The following is a 27,299-nucleotide window of genomic DNA, read 5'->3' as shown; positions in this document are numbered from 1 at the left end:
AATAACAAGACCACTACCATCTTTCAGTATGCACCAGTTAAGTATGGGCCCCTCCAAAGAGACATCCCATTCCTTGTTGTGCACCAAGATAAATAACCACCAGACCAGTCTGCTCACGTGGTGACACAGTGTGTCACACAATATTGAATCTCTTCACATGATCGCCTGGTGAAATGTTAATATCACATGGCGAGCACCACATGAGCAGGTTACCCTTCCAGTTAGTGGGACTCCAGCTTGCATCTTGAGGCTTTGAGCAGCCGAATGTCCATTAGGGGTTCTGAAAACACCAAACAACAGCTGTGATAGCCACAACAAGGTTCTATTTTTTTTCTATGTGGGGTAAAGTGTTGGTGGGAGGAGGCAGAAAAGCTTACCAGGTAGATCTCGGCAAGAAACCCATCCAGTCAAGGCCTGTCCTTCCTCTCATGCACTGAGAATTTTTTTGAAGTTTGGAGGCCTAAACCAGTATTTCACAGAAACTTTGATCCAAGGAAACTTATTTACATCAAGGGAATGAAACAATGAACTAGGTGCCAAAATTGAAAGCATAGCATATGAAACTCAAACAAGAAAAACAAAAATACAACAATTCATATTACATAGGAAACAGGAAAGCTGGTCTCTCGATATCGAGAGAAAAACAACATGTACTAGAATATACTAGGAGGAGCTAAGTTCATTAAAATAAAGAAAAGAAAAGCCCAGGATTTTAATGTGAAAAGGCCTAAAAAGATTACAGTGTAGGCTCTGGTAAGATCATTGACAGTCTTCCGGGTGAAAAGTCACTCCCACTGGTTCGTTCTGTGACTAGGGAGAACAATAAGTTAGGAATGTGTCTATACAATTATAATACACGGGAGCCTGAAATCCATGTTTAAAATGTTGTCTCTAAATGTGACGGCACTAGTAGTCTACAATAAAAAGAATTATGCAGCTTTTCACCTGTTATAATGTATTGCAGCTCAGTGCCGATGTCATAATGCCTGTTGCCAGGAGCCAAGGGGACAGGCAGGACACTGAGCATAATTAAAGCTACAGTTTATATAGCAGAAAAAACAAGCTTTTCCTTCCTCTGTTCTGTTTTTTTAAATGAACAGTGATCAGTACAAAAGTAGATATTCATGGTGAACATGTTTATTTTTTGCACACTTTAGGTAAGATAGAATCTTGCTGCATCTGTATACACATTCTGAAATACAGCGGTTTTAAATGTGACATGTATTAAACTGATTCTAAAATCATTTTGCAACAAATATCTAACTGCTTTTTGGTATTTTGAATTTTGCACTACAGATTCTGGTTGTATTCTTCATGTTTGCCACCATCCTATCACTTTCATATGCAAATGCAACACCCAAAGATTTAAGTGGTTTGTGGGAAGTGTAATGATGTGGCCATGTATTATAAGGAATAAAGTACCTCCTGCAGTGCATGATAAGGAAAGGATATTGCAAGTCACCTTGGATTTCCATCCTTATAGAGGAAGTCGGCTTTCGGCCTTTTCGTTCCTCTATACCATCACAGAACTCCTCCATGCATTATCCATTTAATATATGTCGGGGGTACTTTATCTAATATATAAGTGCATCAGCGTGAGCTATAATTCCTCAAGTATTCCATATTAAATTACATGTTTGTTCATTTTCATTGCTCAACCAAGGCAGTAGCCTGCACTAAAGAAATGAAATGAGGAAATATTGAGTAGGGTTTTAAGCAAGCTCTTTTCTATTCATATAGGATTTCCAGCCGGGGAGCTGCAGAAGCCATTCTTTTGGGGAAAAGAGTATCCTCGGTAAGTAAAGATAGTACAAAAATAGAATATTGTAATAGAAATTCAAAACGAATTTAATCATGTATCTCAAACCCCGCTGTTCTCTTATCCTTCCCTCTTGCTCTGAATTTTTTTCCGATTTTTCAAACCCAGAAATTCATTTTTGATTAAACAGTATCCTGTTTCTTTAAGTACCATGGGGCAGATTTATGAGCCCCTTGCGCCACTTTTGCGTCACTTTTCCCATGTTAAAAGTGACGCAAAAGTGGCGCAAGGGGCTCATAAATCATGTTTCACAGAAAGTCTCTTCAGAGACACCGGTAAACTCTTTATACTCTTTATACTAGTTTCAAACAAACGTCATTAATCTCCACACAGCAGCAGCGTCAGATCTATCCTGTCATTCCTACAACAGACAGAGTGCCTTCCCAAAGCCCACGGACAGACAGTAAATAGGCCGCCTACAGCCTGAGCCATAGGCTCGGGGGAGAACAAGACGTGAGGCACATTAAACACACGAAGCAGATGTGGAACGAAGCAGGAGGTAGCAAATAGAAGACTCTGTTAACCTGACAGAAGATAGGAGATGCCGCTGTCGATTAAATGAAATACAAATACCTCCATAATTCATTGTGAGAAAAAATTATGTGCGGCATCCTGGCCTTGGATATTGGTTCTCGTACCCAAGCATTCGCCTCCGGATTCATCCCTTCCCTCTGACCTGTTCTGTCCAATCCATTTACAGTCTCGGCAGAACTGCTGGAATCAATATTGGAGAAGCAGATAACGCGCAATCTTACAAAGCAGAAAGCAGAAAATGGCAGGGCTTCACCATTCGCTCAGATCAAATCTATCAAACCCGGGGGATGTGATTTTGAAAAAGCTACTCGAGATGTTGCTGGTTGGAGGTGTGATTACATAAATATAACAGGAGTTTCGAACCCCTATTACCAAAGGTTGCACTTAATGTAATTTTTATGGAAATGCAATCAGTTAATAATACATTGTGCTTGGGTAATAGAGTTTTAATGGTTTTAATATTTGCAGTTCCATATGTCACACATGCAGAGACACACACAACACAACCCACAGTCGTAGTTGTCATGCATTATTGATTGTGGTGGATTAGCTCCTTGCAAAATAACAGCCCGCTACGATGTGTTCCTCTTTTGCCCACAACCAATTGCAAAACAGTTTTCCTGATTAATGCAAGACACCGGAAAAATAGCTCAGTGAGTCCATCTCTAGCTGTTTACATCTCTGTGCAACGTTGTTGCCTTGAGTTGCAACTTCAAGACAGCATGGTGGACACCGGAAGGCCACATTTAATATACTCACTCCAGTGCTGGAATATTTAGGTAAAAGTGCAACTTTCCCACAAATAGTCGAGGAGGGTTATTTACTAATTCAACTCCAATTCTGAAATATTTTGGAGAAAGTTAACATCTCCCCATATATTTTTAAAGAAGGGATCGAAAAGTAGTAATTTTGCATCGTAGAAAGTGTTCCCGTGAGGCCGTCACCCAAGGAAAAAAATTAGTTATAACCTAATTCAGTCCTATCACTATCCTGTGGTTAATTAATTGAGAACTAATGAGTTTATCAAGAACAACGCCGAGTAAAATTAAAAAAAAAAACAGCATGCAACTTCTAACCATTGGGGTTTTGCATAAAAAAAATATAAAGATTCATTAAAATGATGCAAAATGCATCTTAAGAAAGAAAAATAGAAGACATAAGCAGAAGAGGTAAAAAGGGAGTGGCTTACATTAAAAAAATGTAAAAATTAAATGTTTAAATTGTACTATTACATTTGTGATTTGTACATATACCCAAACCCTACACTGTGCCTCCCGCATTATCCCTAACCCTAACATTTATTCTGTCAATGCCATTTCACAGGGAATACTACCATTTTATTCACAAGAACTTAGGCCTTTACGGATATTCTCGTCTTTCATTTAAAGCGGTGATGAGGTTACGTTGGGTAGTCAAGGATCTGGCCATGCACTCTAAGGCGCTATCAAATGGAAGCACTGCTGAGTGTGGCTGTTTGTTTCTTTCCTCTGTGAGCCATCCTGTAATATCTTGTTATCATTTTTCTGCCGAACATGGCAATGACCATGATAAGGCTAGCAGATATATCCACTCAAAGTGTGGTAACCACATGTTCTCTCTTTCTCTTCATCGCTTCACCCTCAATGGCTACCTACCTTATTTTCCAGCTCAGTGAGGCACCATTATAAAAAATAATCATACCATGATGAAGTGCTGACTGCTGGTCCAGTACCGACATAAGTGACTACATTGTATAATCAGTTTGAGCACAGATGATGATTTGAATTCAGATCAGTGCATAGTCCCAACCTGACCTCGGTATTTCTCGAAGTTAAAAATGGTTATAGCTTTGAGCCTGCATTAGATCTGATCCACCCGGTCAGTGCCAAGAAATTATATATACAATTCAGGCATGGCTCCCTCCCGCTATTTGCAAGAACGAATAAGTGGGCTGGTTCTAGTAGCCAAACCTGCCCTGGGTGTGGTGATCAAGAAGAATCAGAGGTTCATGTTATATTCTTCTGTGCAGCCTATGAAATCCCCCGTCGAAAATGGATTATCCAGTTGGCAAAAAACATGGGGGTTAGGAACTATAGAGATTTGTTCAGGTTGCTGAAGTATGACCCTTCTCCCCTATTTGTCACGGTGATTGCTAAATTCCTATTTTCAATGTGGTTAACCAGGAGACGTTTACTATTACATTAAGGTAAACCTTGTGATACTATCCATCCTAAAGTTAGTGCTTTTTTTGCCCATGTTTGTATGTTTTTACATCTACATTTTCAACTTTGTACTACTTCCTTTGTATTTATTGTACATGTTTTATTGTGTTTTATGAACTTTTATGGCTGACAGCCGAAATAAAGTTTTCTGACTGACTGACTGACTGATTTGGATTATGGCACTGTGAAAATGGTTTTGATGATATTCTTAATTCAATAAGTGGTTGGCAAATGTCAACATCCAGCACTTCGGCCTCATAACATAGGAAAAGTGCGTGGTTTCATATGGAGGAAATTTGTTTCTTTTTTATTGAGGGGTGAAGACCCTTCTCAAGCAACAACCTCAATCTCTGTCAGGATGAACCACCAAAGTCACTAACTTAGCACATGCTTAACCCTCTGGTAGCCTGTTGCAAAAGCAGTCAGGCTTAAATTAGAGGCAGTGTGTTAAGCAATTGTACAGCACATAAACAGTAATAAAGTGAAAACACTAGAACAATCACAAACCAATTTAGTGAAATAGAGTTATATTTTAATAAATAAAAAGATACAAGAATGACAAAAATCCAATAAGTAGAACCAGAGAAATACAATGTTAAAGTTGTTGGTAAGTGTAGCATATAAAAGCACAAAGCTTCGCTTGCAGTCAACAGGTCATGCTGGACCCTGGGGAAGTTGAGGCCGCACTCGATGGGGCACAGACCGGATGTAAGGACCAGGTTAGTCCCACTGAAAAAGTTACTTTCTCAAAGTCTGGTGTGAAGAGTCCAGATCATGGTGAAGAAGGCTGTGAAGAGCATGGAGAGCATAGCAGAAGGTTGTCAGGAATCATGGACAGTTGTTGCTTTGCATTTGTGGTCCCCGCGGGCTGTTGATGCTGTAGCGCGAAGTGCAGATCTTGCATTGTCAGTATTCACAGACAGTGCAGTTGCCCGAAGAGTCGGGTTCATCAGAGCTTCGTCTTGGTAATTATTGTGGGCGGCAGAGTCTTGGCATGAATAGGCCCGTTCACTGTCACAAAGGGCCCAAAACTTCAGGATTATACCTATCTTGGCATAAGAGGGCACTCTGATGCCAGTCAAAGGTCCAGGACCTAGGGAGGCACCTCTTGGGGCTCAGGGACTCACTCTAGGAGAAGCCAGCAGGTCTAGGCAGGTCCAGTTGCATCAGGTCAGCTGAGCAGCTGCAGGGAGGACTCTGGAGTTTGACGTGTCCCTGTAGCTCAGAACAGGAGGCCAGCCAGCTAGCCCTTGGAGTCACTGTGATGGTCCTGAATTCAAGGAGCAGGTCCGGGCTTCCTTCTTTCTTCTTGGACAGCAGCACAATCCTCTGGCAGCAGGGCAGTTCTCCCAGCATCAGGGCAGTGTGGCAGCCCTTCTACTGAGTCTTCTAGAGGTCCAGAAGTGATCTGATGAGTGGTTCAAGGGGTACAATATGTGTGCCTGTGCCAACCTTTGAAGTGGGGAGGCGCCTTAAACTACCCCCACATTTGGTTCTGGAAAGTTCCTCCCTTCCTCTATCAAGGCTCCAAGTAGTCTAGGGTGACTAAAGGCTAGTTTCAAATTCCTTTGCATGTATCCTGAAGGATGCCTTCTGAAATGTAAGTGGGGCAGGGAACAGCATTGCCCCAACCATCATGGCAGGTTGGCCCATCCTGCCAACACCTAGTTCCCCTTTGTCTCAGTGACTGGGAAGAATATACAAAGGCCAATTGCCAACTATTCACAGTTATGTAACCCAGGACACAGACAGCAGGCATCAAATGGCAAGGAAAAGACAATGTCAACTTTCTAAAAGCGTTTTCAGAATTGTGACTTAAAATCTGACTTTACTATCAGAGAGGGTTTTGAATTACAATTCATTTGACTGTAAACATCATTTCCCAAACTTAAGTTATCACTTATTACTTGTAATAAGGTAACCCAATGTTATCCTATGCGAGAGATAGGCCTTGCAGTAGTGAAAAGCTAATTTAGAGTTTTTTCACTACCAGCGCATGTAAAACTTAAACCCACATGTTCTACTATTTAAATGCAATGCAGCCTGCGCTATGAGCCCTTAGGACCTACCTTTAGGGGTGGCACAATGAGTGCTGCAGGCCCACTAGTAGTATTTAATTTACAGGCCCTGGGTACATGGAGTACCAGTTACTAGGGACTTACACATACATTAAATGTGCCAATTAGGTGTACAACAATGGCACCATGTTTAACGGAGAAAGCACGAGCACTTCAGCACTGGTTATCAGGGGTAAAGTGCACAGAGTGCTAAAGCCAACAAGCACAAATTCAGCAAAATAGGAGGGGTGGAGGCAAGAAGTTTGAGGGACTACCACCCAAGCATATCAGGTCAAACATTCATTATTTAGGGTTGCTATTCAGCTAAGCTGTGAGCCTAAATTGTGCAGTTGTGGCTTAAGTGTGATGCATATTCTTTACCATAGGGTTCTCATAAAATATACATTTTAAGCGGGAAATCCCAACAAATTGTGAGTGGAAATTATAATTACATCTTGCTAAAATCTGGATGTATTCCATTTTTCTGCAGTTATGGAGTTAAGGTTAGCTGTAGGAAAAGTGGATATTAGGGAGTGGTAGAGTATTGGTTAGAGAAAATCATTCAAACAGTAACATAGTTGGAACATTTTGAGAATCCACAAGCATTCGGAATCGCCTTGCACAACCTGGAAATATATGGTCGACTTCTAGATAGAGCGGTGTTTTGAATGTGGGCCAATGTGAAAGTCTGTTTTAGTATTCTCTTTGTGTACTATATTTCTATATCATGTCTTGCAAATTATGTAATAATTATTTCACACTGCAAATCAATATTCGTATGTGCATAGGTATTCTTTTTTCGTCATGTGAGAGTTTGCACAGTTAATAAATAGTTCACTGCAGTCCCAGAAATAAAGTCAATGAATCTGCGGGGTCCAGATCTTAACAAACTAATGTGTATGTCTAGTTTGTCCCCCTTTATTGCTTCCAAGATGCTTTTTTTTTCTCTCATGGGCCAGTGGTACTTTTCAACAGCCCCTCTTTTATTTCAGCTTTGACTGTATCATTGTGAGAAACTGGGCTTTAAACGGTTCTGTTCCTCAGCAGAAGCCAGGCTATGGCCTCAACTACAAGTGGGACAAATGTATGTGAAGGGACAGCATGAGGTTGGAACTAATGACTCCAGCCAGAACGCCCCGCCTAAATCTAGCTATTCTAAGTTTTTGTTCCAGGACTGGGTAAGAACATCTGGACCCGAAATTACCAGCTCCAGATCTGAAAAGGGATCCCCAGTCCAGCAACAAATCCCCTTGTTTCTACCAACTGCTCTGAGTAGGTGGTAGATTGGAGCGGGGGAGCTGAGGCAGGGACAGTGTGTAGGGAGCGCGGGGAAAGATTTGGGTTGACAAGTGGGAACAGAAGGTGTTACAGGAGGTGCTGAGCAGGGTCTGAGGCCAGTCCAGCGCTGTCCTTGCAGCCCAATCCACATATGATATTAATATCAGGATTTTCTCCCTACTAAAATCTGGCCTGCTGTCCCGGCACATGGAAAGCTGGGAGAGATAATGGGCCAGTTACAACTGGGCGGAGCAGCATCCTACCTTAGGATACCATCCCTACCTACTTGTAATCAAGGTTCATGTCGTTTGTGAGAAGGAAGTGAGTCTCAATATTTAAGTTTTAATATTTACCCTCACATATACCTACTCCACAATCTCGACTTGCACTATAACTTCGAGATATATAGACGTAGAGCTAGAATAATAAAACTGTTCTACTGTTTATGACACCTTCTTTTCTTTTCATTCTCTCCTGTGGTGTTCTAATATTCACTGGTACGGCATCTGCCAGCGCCCTCAACTGTATCCCATATTCTTTAAGGATCGAAATCAGACGTCATTTCCTTACATTTTTTGGCCCAGCGAGTTTTCTATTTAACCACAACATGTCTCTTTCAAACTCAGATATTGTACTGGGGAGATATGCAGGTTGTCTTTCTTTTCATTCAAAAATTAACATTTGTTGAGTTTGTATTTTATTTCCACCGTAATAAAAAAGCACTCTATCTCTGAATCCCAGTTTTATTTTCCATGTCAAAATAATTCAGCAAATCTACATATTTTGAGCCTGAGTGCACTAATGTGCACAGCCCCAAATGCTATGTCATACAGAGGTTTAACTCTGCTAAGTAGACTCGCAATTTCATCAAAGCAACAATCACCTTGATGTTGGTACCAGGGGTCGAGGAGAATGTGTCGTCAGAAGAATAGAGACGTGTGACAAACGGAAAAAATGCAATGGAATCACATGTAATTATAGAAAATCGGAAATAAAACTTCAAAAATGAATATTAATACAATAACTTCAAACACCTTTGGAAATAATGGGGAAAACCTTTTTCTATTGCGTAAGATGGAATGTGAACTGGAATGGCAGAAGAGACAGGATGTAGGTACAAACTGACAACAAAGAAAAAGATCAGAAACATGTTTAAAATTAGAAATGCCTCCAAACCCTATCGGTAGTTTATTTGGGTAAGATACCGCCTAAAATGCCTTAAAGCAAGATATCCACGCACAAAACGCCTAGTTTATTATAGCTTTATAGCCCGCCGTAGCGGGCTATACCGGCTGTTAAAGGCCGGCTGCAGTGTTAAAGGCCCGAGCCGAAGGCGAGGGTCTTTAACAAAGCAGAGGGACTTTAAAAGCCGGTTTAGCCCTGCTACGAAGGGCTATAAGGCTATTAGAACATTCTGCCACTAGAGGGCAGAATGTTCTAACAAAACAAAGCCTTCAGGGAGCGCGAGGGGATTCAAATCCCCTCAGGCTCCCTGAAGTCTTTGTTCACAGCCAGAGCTGTGAACAAAGACACATTGGAATGTTGGAGCTCCGGGCTTATACCAGCCATTATAAGCCCGGAGCACTCCATTGTTTTCAATGGAGCTCCCAACATTCCAATGTTCTAATATGCTGTAGTAAACTATGGAGCTAATCCTGCTGCCACTGTTTGTTGGTGGCAGGCAATGAAGCTTCTTGATAGTCTTGTGTTTCCTGGCTGGCACATCAGCAAGCTTGGACCACTGAAGAAAACACCTCTCTTGTGATAATGCTGAGAATGAGCCCCTCAAGATGGAGACCCCCAGCATGCAAGTGGCCCTTATCTGTCACATAAAAAGCAGGCAGGAAGAACCTTATTGTGAGAGTAGGATGAAGATAGCAGCTGCATGTGCTTGTGCAAGGGAGTTTTCATGGTGGCTCTGGGCACCAGAAGAAGAGTGCGTCCAGCAGCAAACCATCACCTTGCAGGAACACTCAGGGCAGATTGCCTTAGAACAGAGGTCTTCAACCTGCAGGACAGGCCCCTTGGGGCATCTTGAATGGATGTCCAGGGGGTGCAAGGCTTTTGCCAAGATCTGCCTTTATTATGCCGCAGGGAACAGAGACAAACGCCACGCTTAACATAGTGTTGAACTTTTAGTGAAAGAAAACAGCGTGGCAGCACCTCATTCTGTAATGGGAAATTCAATGGCGTTTTTCCCACTCATGTCCTGACTGGAAGATGGTGTGAAAGTGTGTGATGAGGTAGAGAGCAAAAAAGGCTGAAAGGCATTGATAACATTCAGCACGTGTTAAAGGTTCCTCGTATTCAGCAAAGGCTGCCGAAAGGAATCTGCAAAATGTGTTGCAGGGCCTGACTTGCACTGTCCTGCTTTCCTTTTCAGAACCCTGAGAGGGCGCACTGTAGCAGCAGCTGAAAGTTAAGAATCATTTAAATACTATTTGTGGTAAATGGAGGGGCAAGTTTTGTTTCCTTGATAAGATCATTTAAGACACATGATAGACAAGGGTATAGGTTACTGTTTGGGTGGAAAGTTCTGGGCTTTTGGTGCTACAATTGTCAGGGCCCAATTTAGTTGTGGCACATTCCTCGTAAATGGCTACACCCAAGAGCCATTGTAGAGTTGAGTGTGAAGAGAGATGGAGGGTTGTGCCCTCTCGATTAGTCAACGTTGGTAAGGAATAGATGTCAGACGTTTTGCTAATGTTTATCACATGCTTGGTTTTTATTTATATTTCCATAGATAAAGTGCAGACAGAGATAGTGAAAAGAAAAGCCGACACGTGTTTCGCCCTAGTGGCCCATTGGCCGTGGGCTTTTTCAAGGCAGAGCTTCGTTATGACAAATAGTGTTCCTATTCCTTTGAAAGTAAAGTGCTTCGTCTCTGCGGTCCGAAAACCAAGCACGTGATAAACATTAGCAAAACGTCTGACATCTATTCCTTACCAACGTTGAAAAATCGAGAGGGCACAACCCTCCATCTCTCTTCACATGATAGACAAGGGAATCTCTGGTGTTGAATATGAGGGAGGTTCTCAGCAGTATTCTTTGGTAAAGTGCGTGCAAGATTGCGCAAGTCTCCAAGTGGCATATTTACAAGGACATTGCGCCACCGGAGCGTCACTTTTACCGACGCTATGCCCTGCTCCATATTTACAAAGCTGCCCTAAGCCACTATGAATGGCATAACGCCGCCTTGTAAATACAGCCCCAAATGTGCAATGATTCACAATCAACATATCCCCTGACAAGAACTAGATGCTGTTTTAGTTACCTTAGCAACCATAACTCTCAAGAAGAATAGCAGTTCAAGCAGTGCCCTCGGCCTTTGACCTAGCTCCCTGCTGATTGTAATATCATAGCAACAGCTGTAAATTGGCCATACATTGATAGTTGGCTGCTATGAAGCACAGGCACCTTTGCTCCACACACATTAGAGCAAACAAATGCAGCTTCACTGGTGTAATTTAAGCCGTAACCCTTTGCTTCTGGTTGCCTTGGATGCAATTGCAGTTACTTACAACATCCAGATGCAGTACTCGTGGCACTACATACACCATTCTGCAAATTTATTTGGAATAACATAAGAGGTGGTCCCATCTGGTAGGAAAGATGTTCTTGTCAAATTCCTAAAACAGGCAAAAAGAAAAGAAAAAATTGGTGGTAGAAAATATATTGGATTTGAATGTCCTGACAGTGCCTCAGTTGTATCTCTAACAATTCAACCAGGTTCAGTCACTGCCAGGCAGCAGTTATAATGGAGTCAGGGACATAACCCTAGAAGCCCCTGACTGCAGGGATCTCCCACCCTCGTGGTGTCTCCCATTGATCCGGAGGCCTAGATGGGAGTCCTTGGGGCCCCTCGCCTCATTCTTTAGGGTGGCCACATCATCCGCCATTACTCCACTCAATGGAGGCAAAGTTTGAGCAACAGTGCAAACCTAGACACTAAGGGCCATATGTAGAAAGCAAAATTGCGATCGCAAACGCCGAAATTCGCCGAATTCCGGCGTTTGCGATCGCAATTTTGCTAAGTGGTATGTAGGAAGGCAAATCTGCATGCAAAATAAGGATTCGCTAAATTTGCGATTCCTTAAATGCAATGTAAGAAGCACCACAAAAGTGCAATTTGGCCTTAAGGAATCGCAAATTACCACCAATTACAGGTTTCAAAAATGCATATTTTTGCATTTTTCAAAGTGGCATGTGGTGCACACACATGTCCTTAGGGCATGTATGTGTGCCACATGTGCACCCATGCTCATTTCAGGGGTGCAACAGGGTGTCCTTTTGACACCCGGGCACACTTGAAATTGCATTCTCAATTTGCGATTCTCTAATTGAGAATCGCAAATTGAGAATGTCTTCCCATTCATTCCTATGGGCCTCTAGGCCCATAGGAATGAATGGGTAGGTATTCCTTAATTGCGAATTGCAGTTTGCAATTCGCAATTAAGGAATATGTAGGATTCGCAAAATTATTTGCTAATCCTACCTACATTCCGTTTTGCAATTCTCTAATTGCGATTCCCTAAAAATTGCAATTAGAGAATCGCAAAACACGTTCTACCTACATATGGCCCCAAGTTCTGAAACATCTACCGGGGTGTAACTCCCATTAATGTACCATTAGAGCCCAGGTATGCCAAGGGGCAAACTGCACCCCAACTTTCTTCCTACCTGAGCAGGACACAGAGGGTCTCATTTTCCTCTACTGTAGTCAGGACCATGCCCCCCTTGCTGTGGCGCTGTACATCTGCCACCGAATACTTTGTGAGGCAGACATTTTTAAAAAAAGCTTGGGTTATTGACACAGTTGTGGTATGTTACCACCCTTGAATCATATATGGTTTCTGATGTTTTGCCTTAATGAAAGATTCTTGTATCATAAGTGATAGAGAATGAATGGGTAAGATAGCATGAATACGTCTCATGTGAACAATGTACAAATCTAAGCGGTGCAGTGGAAAAGAGTATTGACATGTACATATGTTGCCTCTAGGCTTCTTAACACCACTCGGTCTAGCAAAGCGCATGTTAATTATCGTTGGGTTGGTATAATGCACTGGTTCTGCACAACACATTTAAAGCACATTTATTGTACTTAGCTAAGGCCTAATTAAATCAACATCTGTGTTTTTATGTTAAGGATTCATATAAAAATCATAGGCATCACTGAAGATGCAATTTAATTGTTTTATTTCAATGACTTGTTTTTGCAATCCATTAAGAGGACGAAGCAAATGGCATAATGGATATCCGTGCTTGTTTAGACAGTGTTTGAAGGCTGAGCCCTTTTGCTTGCCCTACATCCCCATTTGCTTAGTGCTCAAGAGCATCATTGCTCCATGCACCCCCTTCTCACCAACCTATGAGGTGGGAGCTTCGCAGGTGTCTCTGAAAGCCTCCACAGCCTGACATGGTCGCTGGTACCCAGTGGGCTACCTTCCTTCCTCAGCCCTGCAGCGGTGAGCAATTCCAAGTCTAAGCTGCCTCCCTGTCCTGTGCAACAATTACCTCTTAGTTTACCACACCATCCGTGTACTTTATGTGTCTTCATCGTCAGCTAGAATGGGAGGGTTTGAAACCGTCTACCGAGAGGAACGAGTTCATTTTTATGCTGGCCTAGATGGGCCCTTTGAAGATTAATGTATAATCATTTTGTGTTGCAAGGAGGCAACTGGACATTTGTTTAGATACTCAATTCAAGGGTTTTCCGGTACGTATGTTTCCATCACTGAAGGTAGAGAGTAAGAAACATGGTCAGGCATCAGTTCACTAAAGTCAGACAGCCTTTTCTTACCCCTGGGCCCGACCTAACTCTTTTACCATTCTCCCCAAATGTTATAGACCTGTAACATGCCTGGGTCCACATTCATGTAGCAACTTATTCCCATTCTGGTGCCCCCTTTCAACCATGAAGTATGTATTCATAACTTTATTCATTAGAGACTCCCCTTTTCCAGTTCAGAAGACTCAATGTTTCTTTTCCAAGCTATTTTTCCCTCACTTATCGGGAGACGATTGGCTTTGCCAACTCTTGCTAGACATTGAAATCAGTGTCATTGTTTTGTAGCTCACAAAGTCTTTGGTTGAAAGGGAGTTGACATTTCAGCAATGCGCTAAGATGACGCTATGTTCATATGTTGTTTTCTATTTGACATAGAAATTGATGTCCTTGGTGTTACGTATCCCACAATTTTCTATGGGTCAGATAGATAGTGGTTTCATTTTTGATCCATATTATTTTAGTTTTTGTGTTACACTTTAGCTTTACTTCAACTATCCACATTTAAGATTTGAATAGTCTCTATTTTCCCCATCTAGTAATGCAATTATCCTCATCAAGTTCCCTGCTAAGCACACACTGCTTTCTAATATACCTTATCAGACTGGCGTTTCCAGCACTCACTCTTTCTGCTTGGTTAATTACATGCAGCATGTGAGACATTGCATCAGATGTTTTTGCAGGCCACATTTTCTCTCAGTGGTCACTCTGGCCCTGGGTTCCCCTAGTTTGGTCTCCTACATCTGTAGTATTCTTCAAAAACATGCTCAGGGGATATGATGCCAGTGGCAGCCGGCATTGATCGGGAGTGGCAGAGCCGTGGGAAGGGGAGGGTAGATGGAAAAAAACAGCAAAAAAAACCTTACCTTGCCATTTACCGACGCTCAGCCAGGGAATAGAGGCCTGGGCATGTTCTCCATGCAGGCTGTAATGCAACCTGCATGGAGAACATGCAAAGTGCGCATGAATGCTTGGCCAGCCCGACAGGACCAGCCAAGCATTCATGCGCACTTGGAGTGGGCAAACCCCTCATCCCCTGCCCTGCTCTGAGAGCAGTACAAAAGGGGGTGGTGGTGGACGGAGCATCAGAACCAATCAAACACTCACACCCAGTCAAGAGATCTGGGTTTCATCCATCACCGTTCTTTAGCCCACTCTGCCACCCCAGTTCAGACATGGCCATATGCAAATCAGTCTGACCCTGTGCCTCATGGGAACAGCCCACTCTGCCACCCCAGTTCAGACATGGCCATATGCAAATCAGTCTGACCCTGTGCCTCATGGGAACAGTCCAGCCCAAACTGCCAAGCCATGCCTTCCCTGGACCGGAAACAAGCTTCCTAGGACCGGTTTCTGGCATTTCAGCCGTCTTCAGCCAGGCTTGCTTGAATTCAGTGGCAAAGTGAGCAAGGGACTCAACGTCTGAGCATACCCTGCCAACTTATGGCGAACAAAGCGGTACAAAAGAGGGTGGTGATGGACGGAGCATCAGAACCAATCAAACACTCACACCCAGTCAAGAGATCTGGGTTTGATCCATCACCGTTCTTTAGCCCACTCTGCCACCCCAGTTCAGACATGGCCATATGCAAATCAGTCTGACCCTGTGCCTCATGGCAACAGTCCAGCCCGAACTGCCAAGCCATGCCTTCCCTGGACCGGAAACAAGCTTCCTAGGACCGGTTTCTGGCATTTCAGCCGTCTTCAGCCAGGCTTGCTTGAATCCAGTGGCAAAGTGAGCAAGGGACTCAACGTCTGAGCATACCCTGCCAACTTATGGCGAACAAAGCGGTACAAAAGGGGGTGGTGATGGACGGAGCATCAGAACCAATCAAACACTCACACCCAGTCAACAGATCTGGGTTTGATCCATCACCGTTCTTTAGCCCACTCTGCCACCCCAGTTCAGACATGGCCATATGCAAATCAGTCTGACCCTGTGCCTGAGTGTTTGATTGGTTCTGATGCTCCGTCCATACTGGGCTGTGTGAGACACTTACTATTTGTAATACTTGTGGGTTCCAATGCCATGAATATGGTGAATCTCTACTGATCTGGAGCGTCAGGTAGCCATTGAGGAGACACTTATATCACACTTCTCTATTGTGTTGGTTTGGGGCTACTCTTGGCATTTCTGACATACTACATCTCTGGATTTTCAATTTGTACCTGCTGCACATGATGTGCTCCTATTCATTCACACATATTTGGATGTGACAGTAGTTGTCACTGTTTTTCAGTGGCTACTGCCATGGATAGATTAGCAAGTGCTTGGGAATGTGGGGCGTCATTGTCTACACATGGCAGTGCACCATGTCCACTATGTTGACAGAACACAATGGGAAAGATGTATGGGAGTCTTGAGCTGTACAGTGTAACTGGTAAACCATCAACACTGCACTGTCTCACCGAGTGAGGACAGTGTAGGACATATTTTTGGACATACAGCAGTGTCCCGATTTTGCAGCCTGTACTGGTACACAATGGACAGCATAGCATTAAGGCAGGCACATTAGCAAGATGGTAAACATGTGGTCACATTTCCTATGAGATGTACTTTTTGCATGAAGGTCTACCTTGCTGCACAGTCTGACCCCTTGGAGGACTGACAGAGTAGGTCTGTGTGCCACAAAATGGACCACACATAGGATGGCAAGAGTGCATATGTTGACTAATGTAAATTTCCATGATACACATGACCTGGAGACAGCCAATTATTTAATACTTTCTCAGATATTGGATACATGACATACTTCATGACCATGGGAGTTACCTGTGGATACACAGACAACAGACATGGTGGCCCTCCCTTCCACACAGTGTAGCAACACAGCATATTTCATAGTGTTGTATTGGTGAGGATCTTTCCACCCTTTCAAGAAACATACAGTGGCTTAGCAGGTCTTGACATGTGTGACTTGCAGGGTTGTATTGCACATGTGCCATGTTGAATGGTTCAAGTATGAGGCCAACACCTCCTAAATACCCCCTGTCTCAGTCACCCAACACAAAGATGGCTATATTATCACACATAATTGACTGTAATGAGATCTGTCATGTGCTTCAGGTATACTTACCAACCAGTAGACCATTCCCATATCTCCCACTCTAGAAGCGCTCATTGATGATGGAGTGCCTGAAGATGTAGGCATCATGAGAACTCCACAGGTACTTTGCCAGCACATTGAAGAACAGCCCCAAATGGTCCACCATTCACTGCACGTTGATAGAATGTGTGTGCTTTCTATTGCGGTACAGGTGGGATGTAGCAGCAGGAGAAACAAATTGCAAATGTCCATTGCCCTCAACACATGTGGACAAACGGTTCTGTCGGGTAAACAATATTACTTCTAGAAAAAAACCTTCATTTGTTTGCTTATACGAACACACATAGAGACCATAAATAGTTTTCAAAACGGCTTTATGAATTGCATCATTCATAGATAACCATTTACAATGGCTGTCGAAAATTAAATGTGAAACATATTTGTGACAAAGTGACATATAGTGCTCAGTGCTGTGGTGAAAAGTGCGTAATATATACAGTGTGACTTATGGAGGTATTGATAATTTACAGAGGCCAGTTAAACGAATATTTGAAACAGTCTGCAGATGGATTGAATGAGTCTTTTATGCAGAGTATTTCCAACTGATCCTTGAACAAATGTCGACGTTTCAACCCAAGGTAGCGTTATTCGCTAGTCAATACGGGTCTTCATCAGGACAGGGAGTGACAGCCTATGAAATAGTAAGGAATATGGTCAGGTGCGTTCGGGAAACTGAATGCCGTATAAATTGGTGCATGCAAGGTGAAGACTCACCAAAAGGAGGCCCAATGTAATTTGTGGGGCGGTGTGCAAAGATAGGCAAACAGGAGCAGTTGTATCCTGTACGGCCTGGCTAGGAATCTATTCGAGAGAATGAGACTTTGTAAGACATGGCCCTGAAATGGCTGTCAAAATGATCGCATTAACGAAGATAAACTGATAAACTCACTTGGTAGGTGGATAAATTCTTTCTCAAAAACGGTTCAAATCAAGGGGTTTGATAGATGAGTTGTACACACCCGCATAAGGGATTAGTCCAGGGCGGCAAGTGTGCGAGGATAGACAAAGTTTTATCCTCAGGAGGAGCGAATCACTGTGGAATTAAATAAATAAAGGGAACTTAGTCTAGATTAAAATTAAAACGGGCGAGGTGTCTAAATCAGGTGGGGCAGGGTTTAAAGCTCATGAGGATCTCAGCTCACCTTCAAAATCGGCCCGGCAAGGAGCAATTACTTCATACTCGATAGCGCGCAGGCAAGCGTCCTGTCTCTCGCGGAGTCTGTCGGCGAGTGTGTGACAGACGCTGTCAATTAAATAAAGGAATGGGGCGCGTGTAAGTGGCGCGTGCGGCCGCGTCATGCATTGGTTGCTAGGGGACGCTCGTTACGCGGAAAACTGACATCAGATGACTGATTACTGATTGGCTGTGGTGAGAGATCCTGATTGGATAAAGTGTACGTTGCTTGAGCAACAACGTCAAGCGTTCGTTGCTAGGGGCCCTAGTGTATGCAAACCAACTAAGACGTGAGCGATTGGCTAGGGCAACGACGTCAAGCTTTCGTTACTGGGAGATGTCAAAACAGCGCGGACCACCTGAGTGGGCGTTTAATTAACACGAATTCCTGAACAGCTAAGTGTTGAGGGCGGTCTCGTGATGGCTCGCACGGTCTTAAATAATCGAAGGCTTTGTGATGTGATTGTGATGACTCAACAGAATAGGGCAGTGTGTTCTCCCGCAGTGTCAACTATACAAGGATGCATTTGGTGTCGATTATACTTGGAGTTAATTAAAAGCATAATGGTTCCGTCGCATGTGTCTTGTGTCAACAAGTGCCACGGAAATGGAATCTCAGTAATTTGGATTGGTATTAAAATTGCGTGTTAGCACGGCAAGGACTTTTCTGCAAGCATTTTAATCATGCACACAAATCATGTATTAGAGGCATTTGCAAAAAAAAATATATATAAAAGAATTTAAAAACTTTATCTATTAATATGACAAAGACCTTTCTGCAAGCATTTTAGTATCATGCATACAATTCATGTATTAAAACATTATAAATAAATGTATTGTGTTTATGTGCATTAATTCAGAAGTGACAAGTCAACAAATTGCGGATGATTTCTAACACAGGAGTCTTTACAACTTGGTCTGAGACATATCTACCTCGAACTGATCACCTCAGTCTTTTAATGTTGCACAGCCTGGTCTCTGCCACAGTGTGGCACAGCCTGGTCTGTGTCCGAATGAGCATGCAAGAGCATGCATGAAGAAATCATGTAGCAGTTGCTTAAGGTTCTCAATCCCTATGCTGCAGATCTTGTAGCGGAATACCACTGGAGATTAACAAGCTAAAGTTGCCCCATCTGTCTTGCAGTCTCCTCGATTTCGTTCAACCCGGTCTGTACCGAGTTGAGCAAATGGATCCATCTACATTCTTTGTAGTTTAAGGCCCCAGAAATTGCACCTCCTCTAACATTAGGGCTAACCTTCTCTAGGATCCACCATTTGATGCTGTCTGGAGGGTGATTGTGTGTCACAAAATGCTCGACCATGGGCGCACCTTGCACTTTGCACCTTATCCTGCTTGTATGCTGGAGAATTCTGGCCTTTGCTTTTTGGATGGTTTGTCCTACATAGATAAGGCCGCAGGGACAAAGAATGGCATAGATAACCTGCGAGCTATTGCAATTAGTGAAGTGGGGCAATTTGTATGTTTTGTTTTCATATGTAAAGCTGTTCCCCTCACGGCAGACGTCGCGTGCCTTGCATTGCCCACATTTATGGTGTCCCGACACAGGTGGTAGTCCAAAGTAGTTCCTCAAATCAGGTTGTTTCGGTGGTTCAAGAAACGCTCGTACTATAGAGTCTTTGATATTTTTACCCCGCTTGAATGCAAAGATGGGGTCCTGCTGGGTCATCAGTTCGCTTGCTACCAGGTTCCAGTATTTCTTCACGATTTTTTTGATGTCATTGCTTTTGGTATTGAATGTCGTGACACAGACGATGTTGTTGTTTTTGGTGTCTTTAGTTTTGACCTCCAACAGCTGTTCTCGTGGACAATACCAAGCACGTTTTTTTGCTCTTTTGAGCAGACCCGTGGGGTAACCTCTTTCCCTCAAACGGTTCGTGAGGACATCAGATTCTTTAAAGTAGTCCACTCTACGAGTACAGTTTCTTCTCAGTCTTAGGTATTGTCCGTAGGGCAAATTGTCTCTCAGATTACGGGGATGGTGTGAGTTGTATCTTAGTAGTGTATTTCTTTCCATGGGCTTGCGATAAAGATCACAGTATAAGAGCCCTTCCTCCACTCGAAAAGTGAGATCCAGGAAATCTATTGACTCGTTGTGACTAGTCATAGTAAACTGAATGTCGTTGGACCTGGCATTGAGCCACTCGTGAAAGTTATTCAGCTCCATGCTGTCGCCGGACCACACCATGATGACGTCGTCAATATAACGTTTCCATACCGCAATCTGGTTGAGAAATGGATTTTGGTGACTGTATAGATGTTCCTCTTCGTAGTTGTCCATAAAGATATTCGCCAAGCTCGGCGCATATGTGGCTCCCATCGCCACTCCTTTACACTGGTAGTAGAAATGTTTCTGAAAAATAAAGTAATTCTTTTTCATTGCGATCTCTAAGAGTGTAATCAAGAAATCGGTTGGGATCCAGTGGGGTCTCTCTCGGTCATCCAAGGTGGTTCTAATAACTTCCAATGCTTTGTCTTGAGGGATTGAGGTATATAGTGAAGAGACATCCAGTGTAACGAGCAGTTGTGTTTGTAGATCGAATTCCTGCCCCTCCAAAAGTTGAATAATGTGCATAGTGTCTCTCACAAAAGATTTTGTCTTGGGGACCCAAGGTTGCAAGAAATGGTCAATAAATTTGTTCAGTGGTTCCAAGATTGACCCGCAACCAGAGACAATTGGTCTGCCTGGTGGTTTCACTAGTCGCTTGTGCACCTTAGGTAACGTGTAGATTGTAGGGATACGAGGTTCTTTGTTATTTAAGAAATCATGTTCATGTTTACTCAGGAAACCACAGTCCAATCCGTATTTAGTCACCTGTTGAATCAATGATTGTATTGTAGGTGTCGGATCTTTTCTGATTAGTTGGTAACTTTCTGAATCTCCCAGTTGGAGTTCGATTTCATCCACATAATCCTTGGTGTTCTGTAATACCACAGCTCCACCCTTGTCTGCCGCTTTGATAACGATTGAGTCGTTACAGCTTAGGGAGCGCAGTGCCAGCTTTTCTTCCTTGTCGATGTTATATTGTATGTATTTTCTCTCATCCAAAAGTTGCATGGTCTCATGGAGAACAATCTTTTCAAATGCTAGGATCTTCTCACTCATTTGGTAAGCATTTGGGGTAAAGGTGGAAGCAGGCCTAAAATTCGTCGCCGATGGTACTGGGTTGAAAGAATTTTTGCTAAAATAGTATTTCAGCCTGATCTTGCGAAAGAATTGTTGGAGCTCCAGTTTTACTTGAAATGAGTCAGGTATAACTGTAGGCACAAAGGACAATCCTTTAATGAGAATATTTCTCTCAGCATCAGTCAAGTTATGTGTTGACAAGTTAATTATTGGTTCTCTGTGGTCAGTTGTAATGATCTTGTTTGTACCTTCAATCCGATCTATTGTGCCAGTAGTGTCAGATATAGCTCTCAGAGGTGCTGCGGTGTCTTCAGTATCCGTATTGCCAGCTATAACTGTCTGTGGTACTCCGATGTCAATGCTCTGTTCAGTGGCAATACTCATCGTATTCTGATGTGTCCTTTCATTCTGTGTTCTCAGATTGATATTGTGAGAATTGGATAGCACAGCTTCGTTGTTCATATTGTCAATGTTGGTCAAGACACTCTGTGTCAGAATGTTAGCACTGTTTCTCTGGTTTTCAATGTTGGTCAAAGCCCCCTGTATCTGGATGTTGGCACTGATTCTCTGGTTTTCTACCACCTGTAAGTTTGTCTCCGGGTGGAGATTTCTCCGTGTGTTTCTGGTTGGTAGAAGCGGACACGCGATGTTCCTTGTTGTGTATTCCTGCCTCTGTTCCAACTCCTTGGTCTTTCCCAGTTCTGTGCTCTGCCCCCACCCCTGTTGGTTTGGCGGTAGCCCTCCCCTAAAAAATTGGGGCCCTGATTAGCTTGGTTACCTTGATAACTAGCTTTACATATGAAAACAAAACATACAAATTGCCCCACTTCACTAATTGCAATAGCTCGCAGGTTATCTATGCCATTCTTTGTCCCTGCGGCCTTATCTATGTAGGACAAACCATCCAAAAAGCAAAGGCCAGAATTCTCCAGCATACAAGCAGGATAAGGTGCAAAGTGCAAGGTGCGCCCATGGTCGAGCATTTTGTGACACACAATCACCCTCCAGACAGCATCAAATGGTGGATCCTAGAGAAGGTTAGCCCTAATGTTAGAGGAGGTGCAATTTCTGGGGCCTTAAACTACAAAGAATGTAGATGGATCCATTTGCTCAACTCGGTACAGACCGGGTTGAACGAAATCAAGGAGACTGCAAGACAGATGGGGCAACTTTAGCTTGTTAATCTCCAGTGGTATTCCGCTGCAAGATCTGCAGCATAGGGATTGAGAACCTTAAGCAACTGCTACATGATTTCTTCATGCATGCTCTTGCATGCTCATTCGGACACAGACCAGGCTGTGCCACACTGTGGCAGAGACCAGGCTGTGCAACATTAAAAGACTGAGGTGATCAGTTCGAGGTAGATATGTCTCAGACCAAGTTGTAAAGACTCCTGTGTTAGAAATCATCCGCAATTTGTTGACTTGTCACTTCTGAATTAATGCACATAAACACAATACATTTATTTATAATGTTTTAATACATGAATTGTATGCATGATACTAAAATGCTTGCAGAAAGGTCTTTGTCATATTAATAGATAAAGTTTTTAAATTCTTTAATATATCTATTTTGCAAATGCCTCTAATACATGATTTGTGTGCATGATTAAAATGCTTGCAGAAAAGTCCTTGCCGTGCTAACACGCAATTTTAATACCAATCCAAATGACTGAGATTCCATTTCCGTGGCACTTGTTGACACAAGACACATGCGACGGAACCATTATGCTTTTAATTAACTCCAAGTATAATCGACACCAAATGCATCCTTGTATAGTTGACACTGCGGGAGAACACACTGCCCTATTCTGTTGAGTCATCACAATCACATCACAAAGCCTTCGATTATTTAAGACCGTGCGAGCCATCACGAGACCGCGCTCAACACTTAGCAGTTCAGGAATTCGTGTTAATTAAACGCCCACTCAGGTGGTCCGCGCTGTTTTGACATCTCCCAGTAACGAAAGCTTGACGTCGTTGCCCTAGCCAATCGCTCACGTCTTAGTTGGTTTGCATACACTAGGGCCCCTAGCAACGAACGCTTGACGTTGTTGCTCAAGCAACGTACACTTTATCCAATCAGGATCTCTCACCACAGCCAATCAGTAATCAGTCATCTGATGTCAGTTTTCCGCGTAACGAGCGTCCCCTAGCAACCAATGCATGACGCGGCCGCACGCGCCACTTACACGCGCCCCATTCCTTTATTTAATTGACAGCGTCTGTCACACACTCGCCGACAGACTCCGCGAGAGACAGGACGCTTGCCTGCGCGCTATCGAGTATGAAGTAATTGCTCCTTGCCGGGCCAATTTTGAAGGTGAGCTGAGATCCTCATGAGCTTTAAACCCTGCCCCACCTGATTTAGACACCTCGCCCGTTTTAATTTTAATCTAGACTAAGTTCCCTTTATTTATTTAATTCCACAGTGATTCGCTCCTCCTGAGGATAAAACTTTGTCTATCCTCGCACACTTGCCGCCCTGGACTAATCCCTTATGCGGGTGTGTACAACTCATCTATCAAACCCCTTGATTTGAACCGTTTTTGAGAAAGAATTTATCCACCTACCAAGTGAGTTTATCAGTTTATCTTCGTTAATGCGATCATTTTGACAGCCATTTCAGGGCCATGTCTTACAAAGTCTCATTCTCTCGAATAGATTCCTAGCCAGGCCGTACAGGATACAACTGCTCCTGTTTGCCTATCTTTGCACACCGCCCCACAAATTACATTGGGCCTCCTTTTGGTGAGTCTTCACCTTGCATGCACCAATTTATACGGCATTAAGTTTCCCGAACGCACCTGACCATATTCCTTACTATTTCATAGGCTGTCACTCCCTGTCCTGATAAAGACCCGTATTGACTAGCGAATAACGCTACCTTGGGTTGAAACGTCGACATTTGTTCAAGGATCAGTTGGAAATACTCTGCATAAAAGACTCATTCAATCCATCTGCAGACTGTTTCAAATATTCGTTTAACTGGCCTCTGTAAATTATCAATACCTCCATAAGTCACACTGTATATATTACGCACTTTTCACCACAGCACTGAGCACTATATGTCACTTTGTCACAAATATGTTTCACATTTAATTTTCGACAGCCATTGTAAATGGTTATCTATGAATGATGCAATTCATAAAGCCGTTTTGAAAACTATTTATGGTCTCTATGTGTGTTCGTATAAGCAAACAAATGAAGGTTTTTTTCTAGAAGTAATATTGTTTACCCGACAGAACCGTTTGTATCATTTTGATAATCTGCCCAGGTTCTGAGGGATACTGGGTTACCCCATTGTGATATTATTATTTTATTTTATTTACTCAACACATGTGGGACTCTAGTAATAGCATAGACTCCTTATTTGTTTTCCAGTGGTTTCTGCTGTGTGTTGGGTAACATGAGGTACTGGTTGTGAGGATTATGATGGCACGAAGGGATGGAATGATGTAAAGGATGGCTGTGATATTCCTGCCACTCTGGCTGTGGTGGTTTGGAAGGAGCCAGATGCCAGCATGGAGTACTGCCATCAGCGTGGTCAGTGTAGCGATATTGTTGAACCTCTGGGATATTGGCTGCAGCCTTGGTGCCATCAGATTCAGGTGCTGGATGATTTTTACAGGAGAACACCTACCTTGCATCTGTTTAATGTTACGAGATGCAGCCAGTTGAAGTGCAGGAAGAAAACAATACAGGCCATTGAAAAGTGACACATTGTGCCTAGGGCATCAATTTGTTACTGTGGAGCATGGAATGCGCTGCCTCTGCGTAAAAGAAAATGATGCCGCAGCGGTGCAAGCTTCTTGTAAATATGCCCCCAGTTCCTCCATGAGAACACCATCTGATAAAATAACTAATCATTCACTTGTATAATCAGGCTACAATTTCCCTTCCGCTTTGCGTCATCTGATGTAGACATAGTTGATTTTCTTTCCAGTGCAAACATTTCAGCATTTGGTTCTTTTCATCAACCTGGACGGAATGTAGACCTGCTCCCTACTGAGATCTACTGCTATTCTTTTTGGGATTTATCTCAAAAAGCTCAACTATTAAGGTTTATGTCTTTTTGTTCATTAGTTACACTTTGGTATTATTTATTCTTAGTTATGGTGATGATATATTAGGCAACTGTATCTCAGTATTGAAGTAATTCTTATAGTGGACTCATTTGTTACAAAAGTTTGTTAATTTCACCTCCAAAGAGAAAAGAAGATGGTAGTGTAACGCACAATTTTAAATACACTTCTGGTTAGGAGTGCCACTAGATGTGGCATATGTTTCAGGCATAATCAATTTTTATAGGCCTTTATCACCAAAAGATCACACTACCAGATTTTGCTAGATTGACTACATTTATTGAAAGAAGTAATTGATATAGCTATTGATGTTTGTTGATAATATTTGTATTCACTTTTTTCATTTACAAATACATGCAAAGAAAAGCAATGATTTGACACACGTCTATATTGACGCCTGACTGTATTGTGCACAAATTAAGAAGTAGCCAAAAAAGACACAAATGTACTGTTAAAAAATAATTTTTAATTTTTGTTTTTGCACAGTTCTTTAAGTTATGGAGCCATTGGTGTGATTGTTGGCCACGAGTTCACTCATGGGTTTGACAGTGATGGTAAGTCATAATGTGTCGTTTGGATATTAATAGTTATTATCACAACTTTATTTTATTAAGGAAGAACGGTTAGTTTAGCTTTTAAGATATTATTTTATTCTATGAAGTTCAATAAAATGAAAGGGGAACAATAGAACGAGGTTCAATGGAGTCATACTTAACCCAAGCAGATAGTTTTGCTTTAATTCTGAAGTGCCCAATGCACTATCCTCCGGACCCTCTCTTTGCTGCTTGTTCTCAAAGAGATGATTTTACAGGTAACACAAGATGGGGTTTAGATGTATAGATAAGTGTGTACCCTGTAGATGGGTTACATATGGCTGTTTCCCCGAGGACTTCTCTACTCTCTTTCACACATTACTCTCCCAGGGTGCACGTTTTTTATGATTCCTTTTAATTTGTAGTGATGTTGAAAGGGTTTTCTTTCTCCCAGTGCTGTTGAAATCAAAGACTGAACCATCTCTTATAGAGCTTGCAAAATAATCAGATTCTGGTTGGATTTTTACCTATGTAGGTAACTAAATCATATGTGGAGGAAGAAGAAAGTCTACTTGACAATGTAAGGAAACCCTGATGGGTGACATTGTCTGTGAAAATAGGTAATGTGGTTTGTGAGAGAGTTGAAATGCAGAAGAAACCACAGACTATAGCATGTGATGGAGGAGAGTCTCTGGTGGAGACAGGGAGCATTGTAGAACGAAAGAGAGGAAATAATGCAATAATGTACAATATTAAAGGATACTAGAGTGGAGGACAAGCATGAGAAACCATGGTATAATAATATGAGAAGGAAATACGGAGGGAAAGGTATTTATGTATGTCAAGCAAAGAAAATGTGCAGAGAACCAAGTAGTATGTGGTGGGTGTTAAAAGAAAAACTAGAAATTGAAGTATGTGAAACAGGCAGAGTAACTATAACTTATGTCCTAATGTAACTATAACTCACCCTCTCACCATGCATAGTTTTTTAAAATCAATTATGTAATTTCAGATGTTGCACTGATGTTATAAATGATTTACTAGAAAATGTCTTGATTGATGTAATATGGGAGGTAATAAGCACTTCATGGCAATGACGCGAGTTATAGTTATTTTAGGGCATGAGTTATAGTTATTTGACATAACTATAACTGCTGAATTGCATTCATTTTGTTCTTTTAAACCAGTATCTTATAAGAGCTATTTCCACTTAACTTTAATGTCCCCTTAACCTTTGTTTTTTTGAGTGAAATTCTAAGAGTTTTTTTTTAATATAAAGTAAGATATTACTACAATTCCTAATTATAATGTCACTTGAATGTTTGTTTCTTTTGTGAAATTTCTATCTATGGCTTTTTTAACATTATGGAGAATGTCCATCACTATGCACGGTAACGGCGTGGGGTTGGGCACCCTACCTCCCACTGGTCGCAGTCTTTGGCCATGTGCAGCATGAAGTTGGGATTCAGGGCCTGGCAGGTGCATCCAATGCCCCACGGTTGCCCTTCCACCTGCTGCTCACAGCCTTTGTCCATGAGTGGCATGCGGTTGAGCACAGAGCCTGGACCGTGGCCAGTC

At 42.5% G+C, this 27,299-nt stretch overlaps 1 protein-coding gene across 1 annotated transcript in view; it reads left to right on the top strand.

The window, feature by feature from the left end:
* Nucleotides 1-27,299, top strand: part of PHEX (phosphate regulating endopeptidase X-linked) — a 1,454,229-nt gene that overhangs the window by 1,341,884 nt on the left and 85,046 nt on the right. The window contains exons 16-17 of the mRNA XM_085622474.1: nucleotides 1,741-1,795; nucleotides 25,675-25,742. Coding sequence (XP_085478600.1) covers nucleotides 1,741-1,795; nucleotides 25,675-25,742 — 123 coding nt within the window. The remainder of the gene's footprint in view (nucleotides 1-1,740; nucleotides 1,796-25,674; nucleotides 25,743-27,299) is intronic.

The sequence above is a fragment of the Triturus cristatus genome, chromosome 8, assembly GCF_964204655.1.
Source record: "Triturus cristatus chromosome 8, aTriCri1.1, whole genome shotgun sequence".
NCBI lineage: Eukaryota > Metazoa > Chordata > Amphibia > Caudata > Salamandridae > Triturus > Triturus cristatus.
The sequence above is the reverse complement of the archived record's forward strand: the minus strand, read 5'-3'. Positions and strand labels throughout refer to the sequence as shown.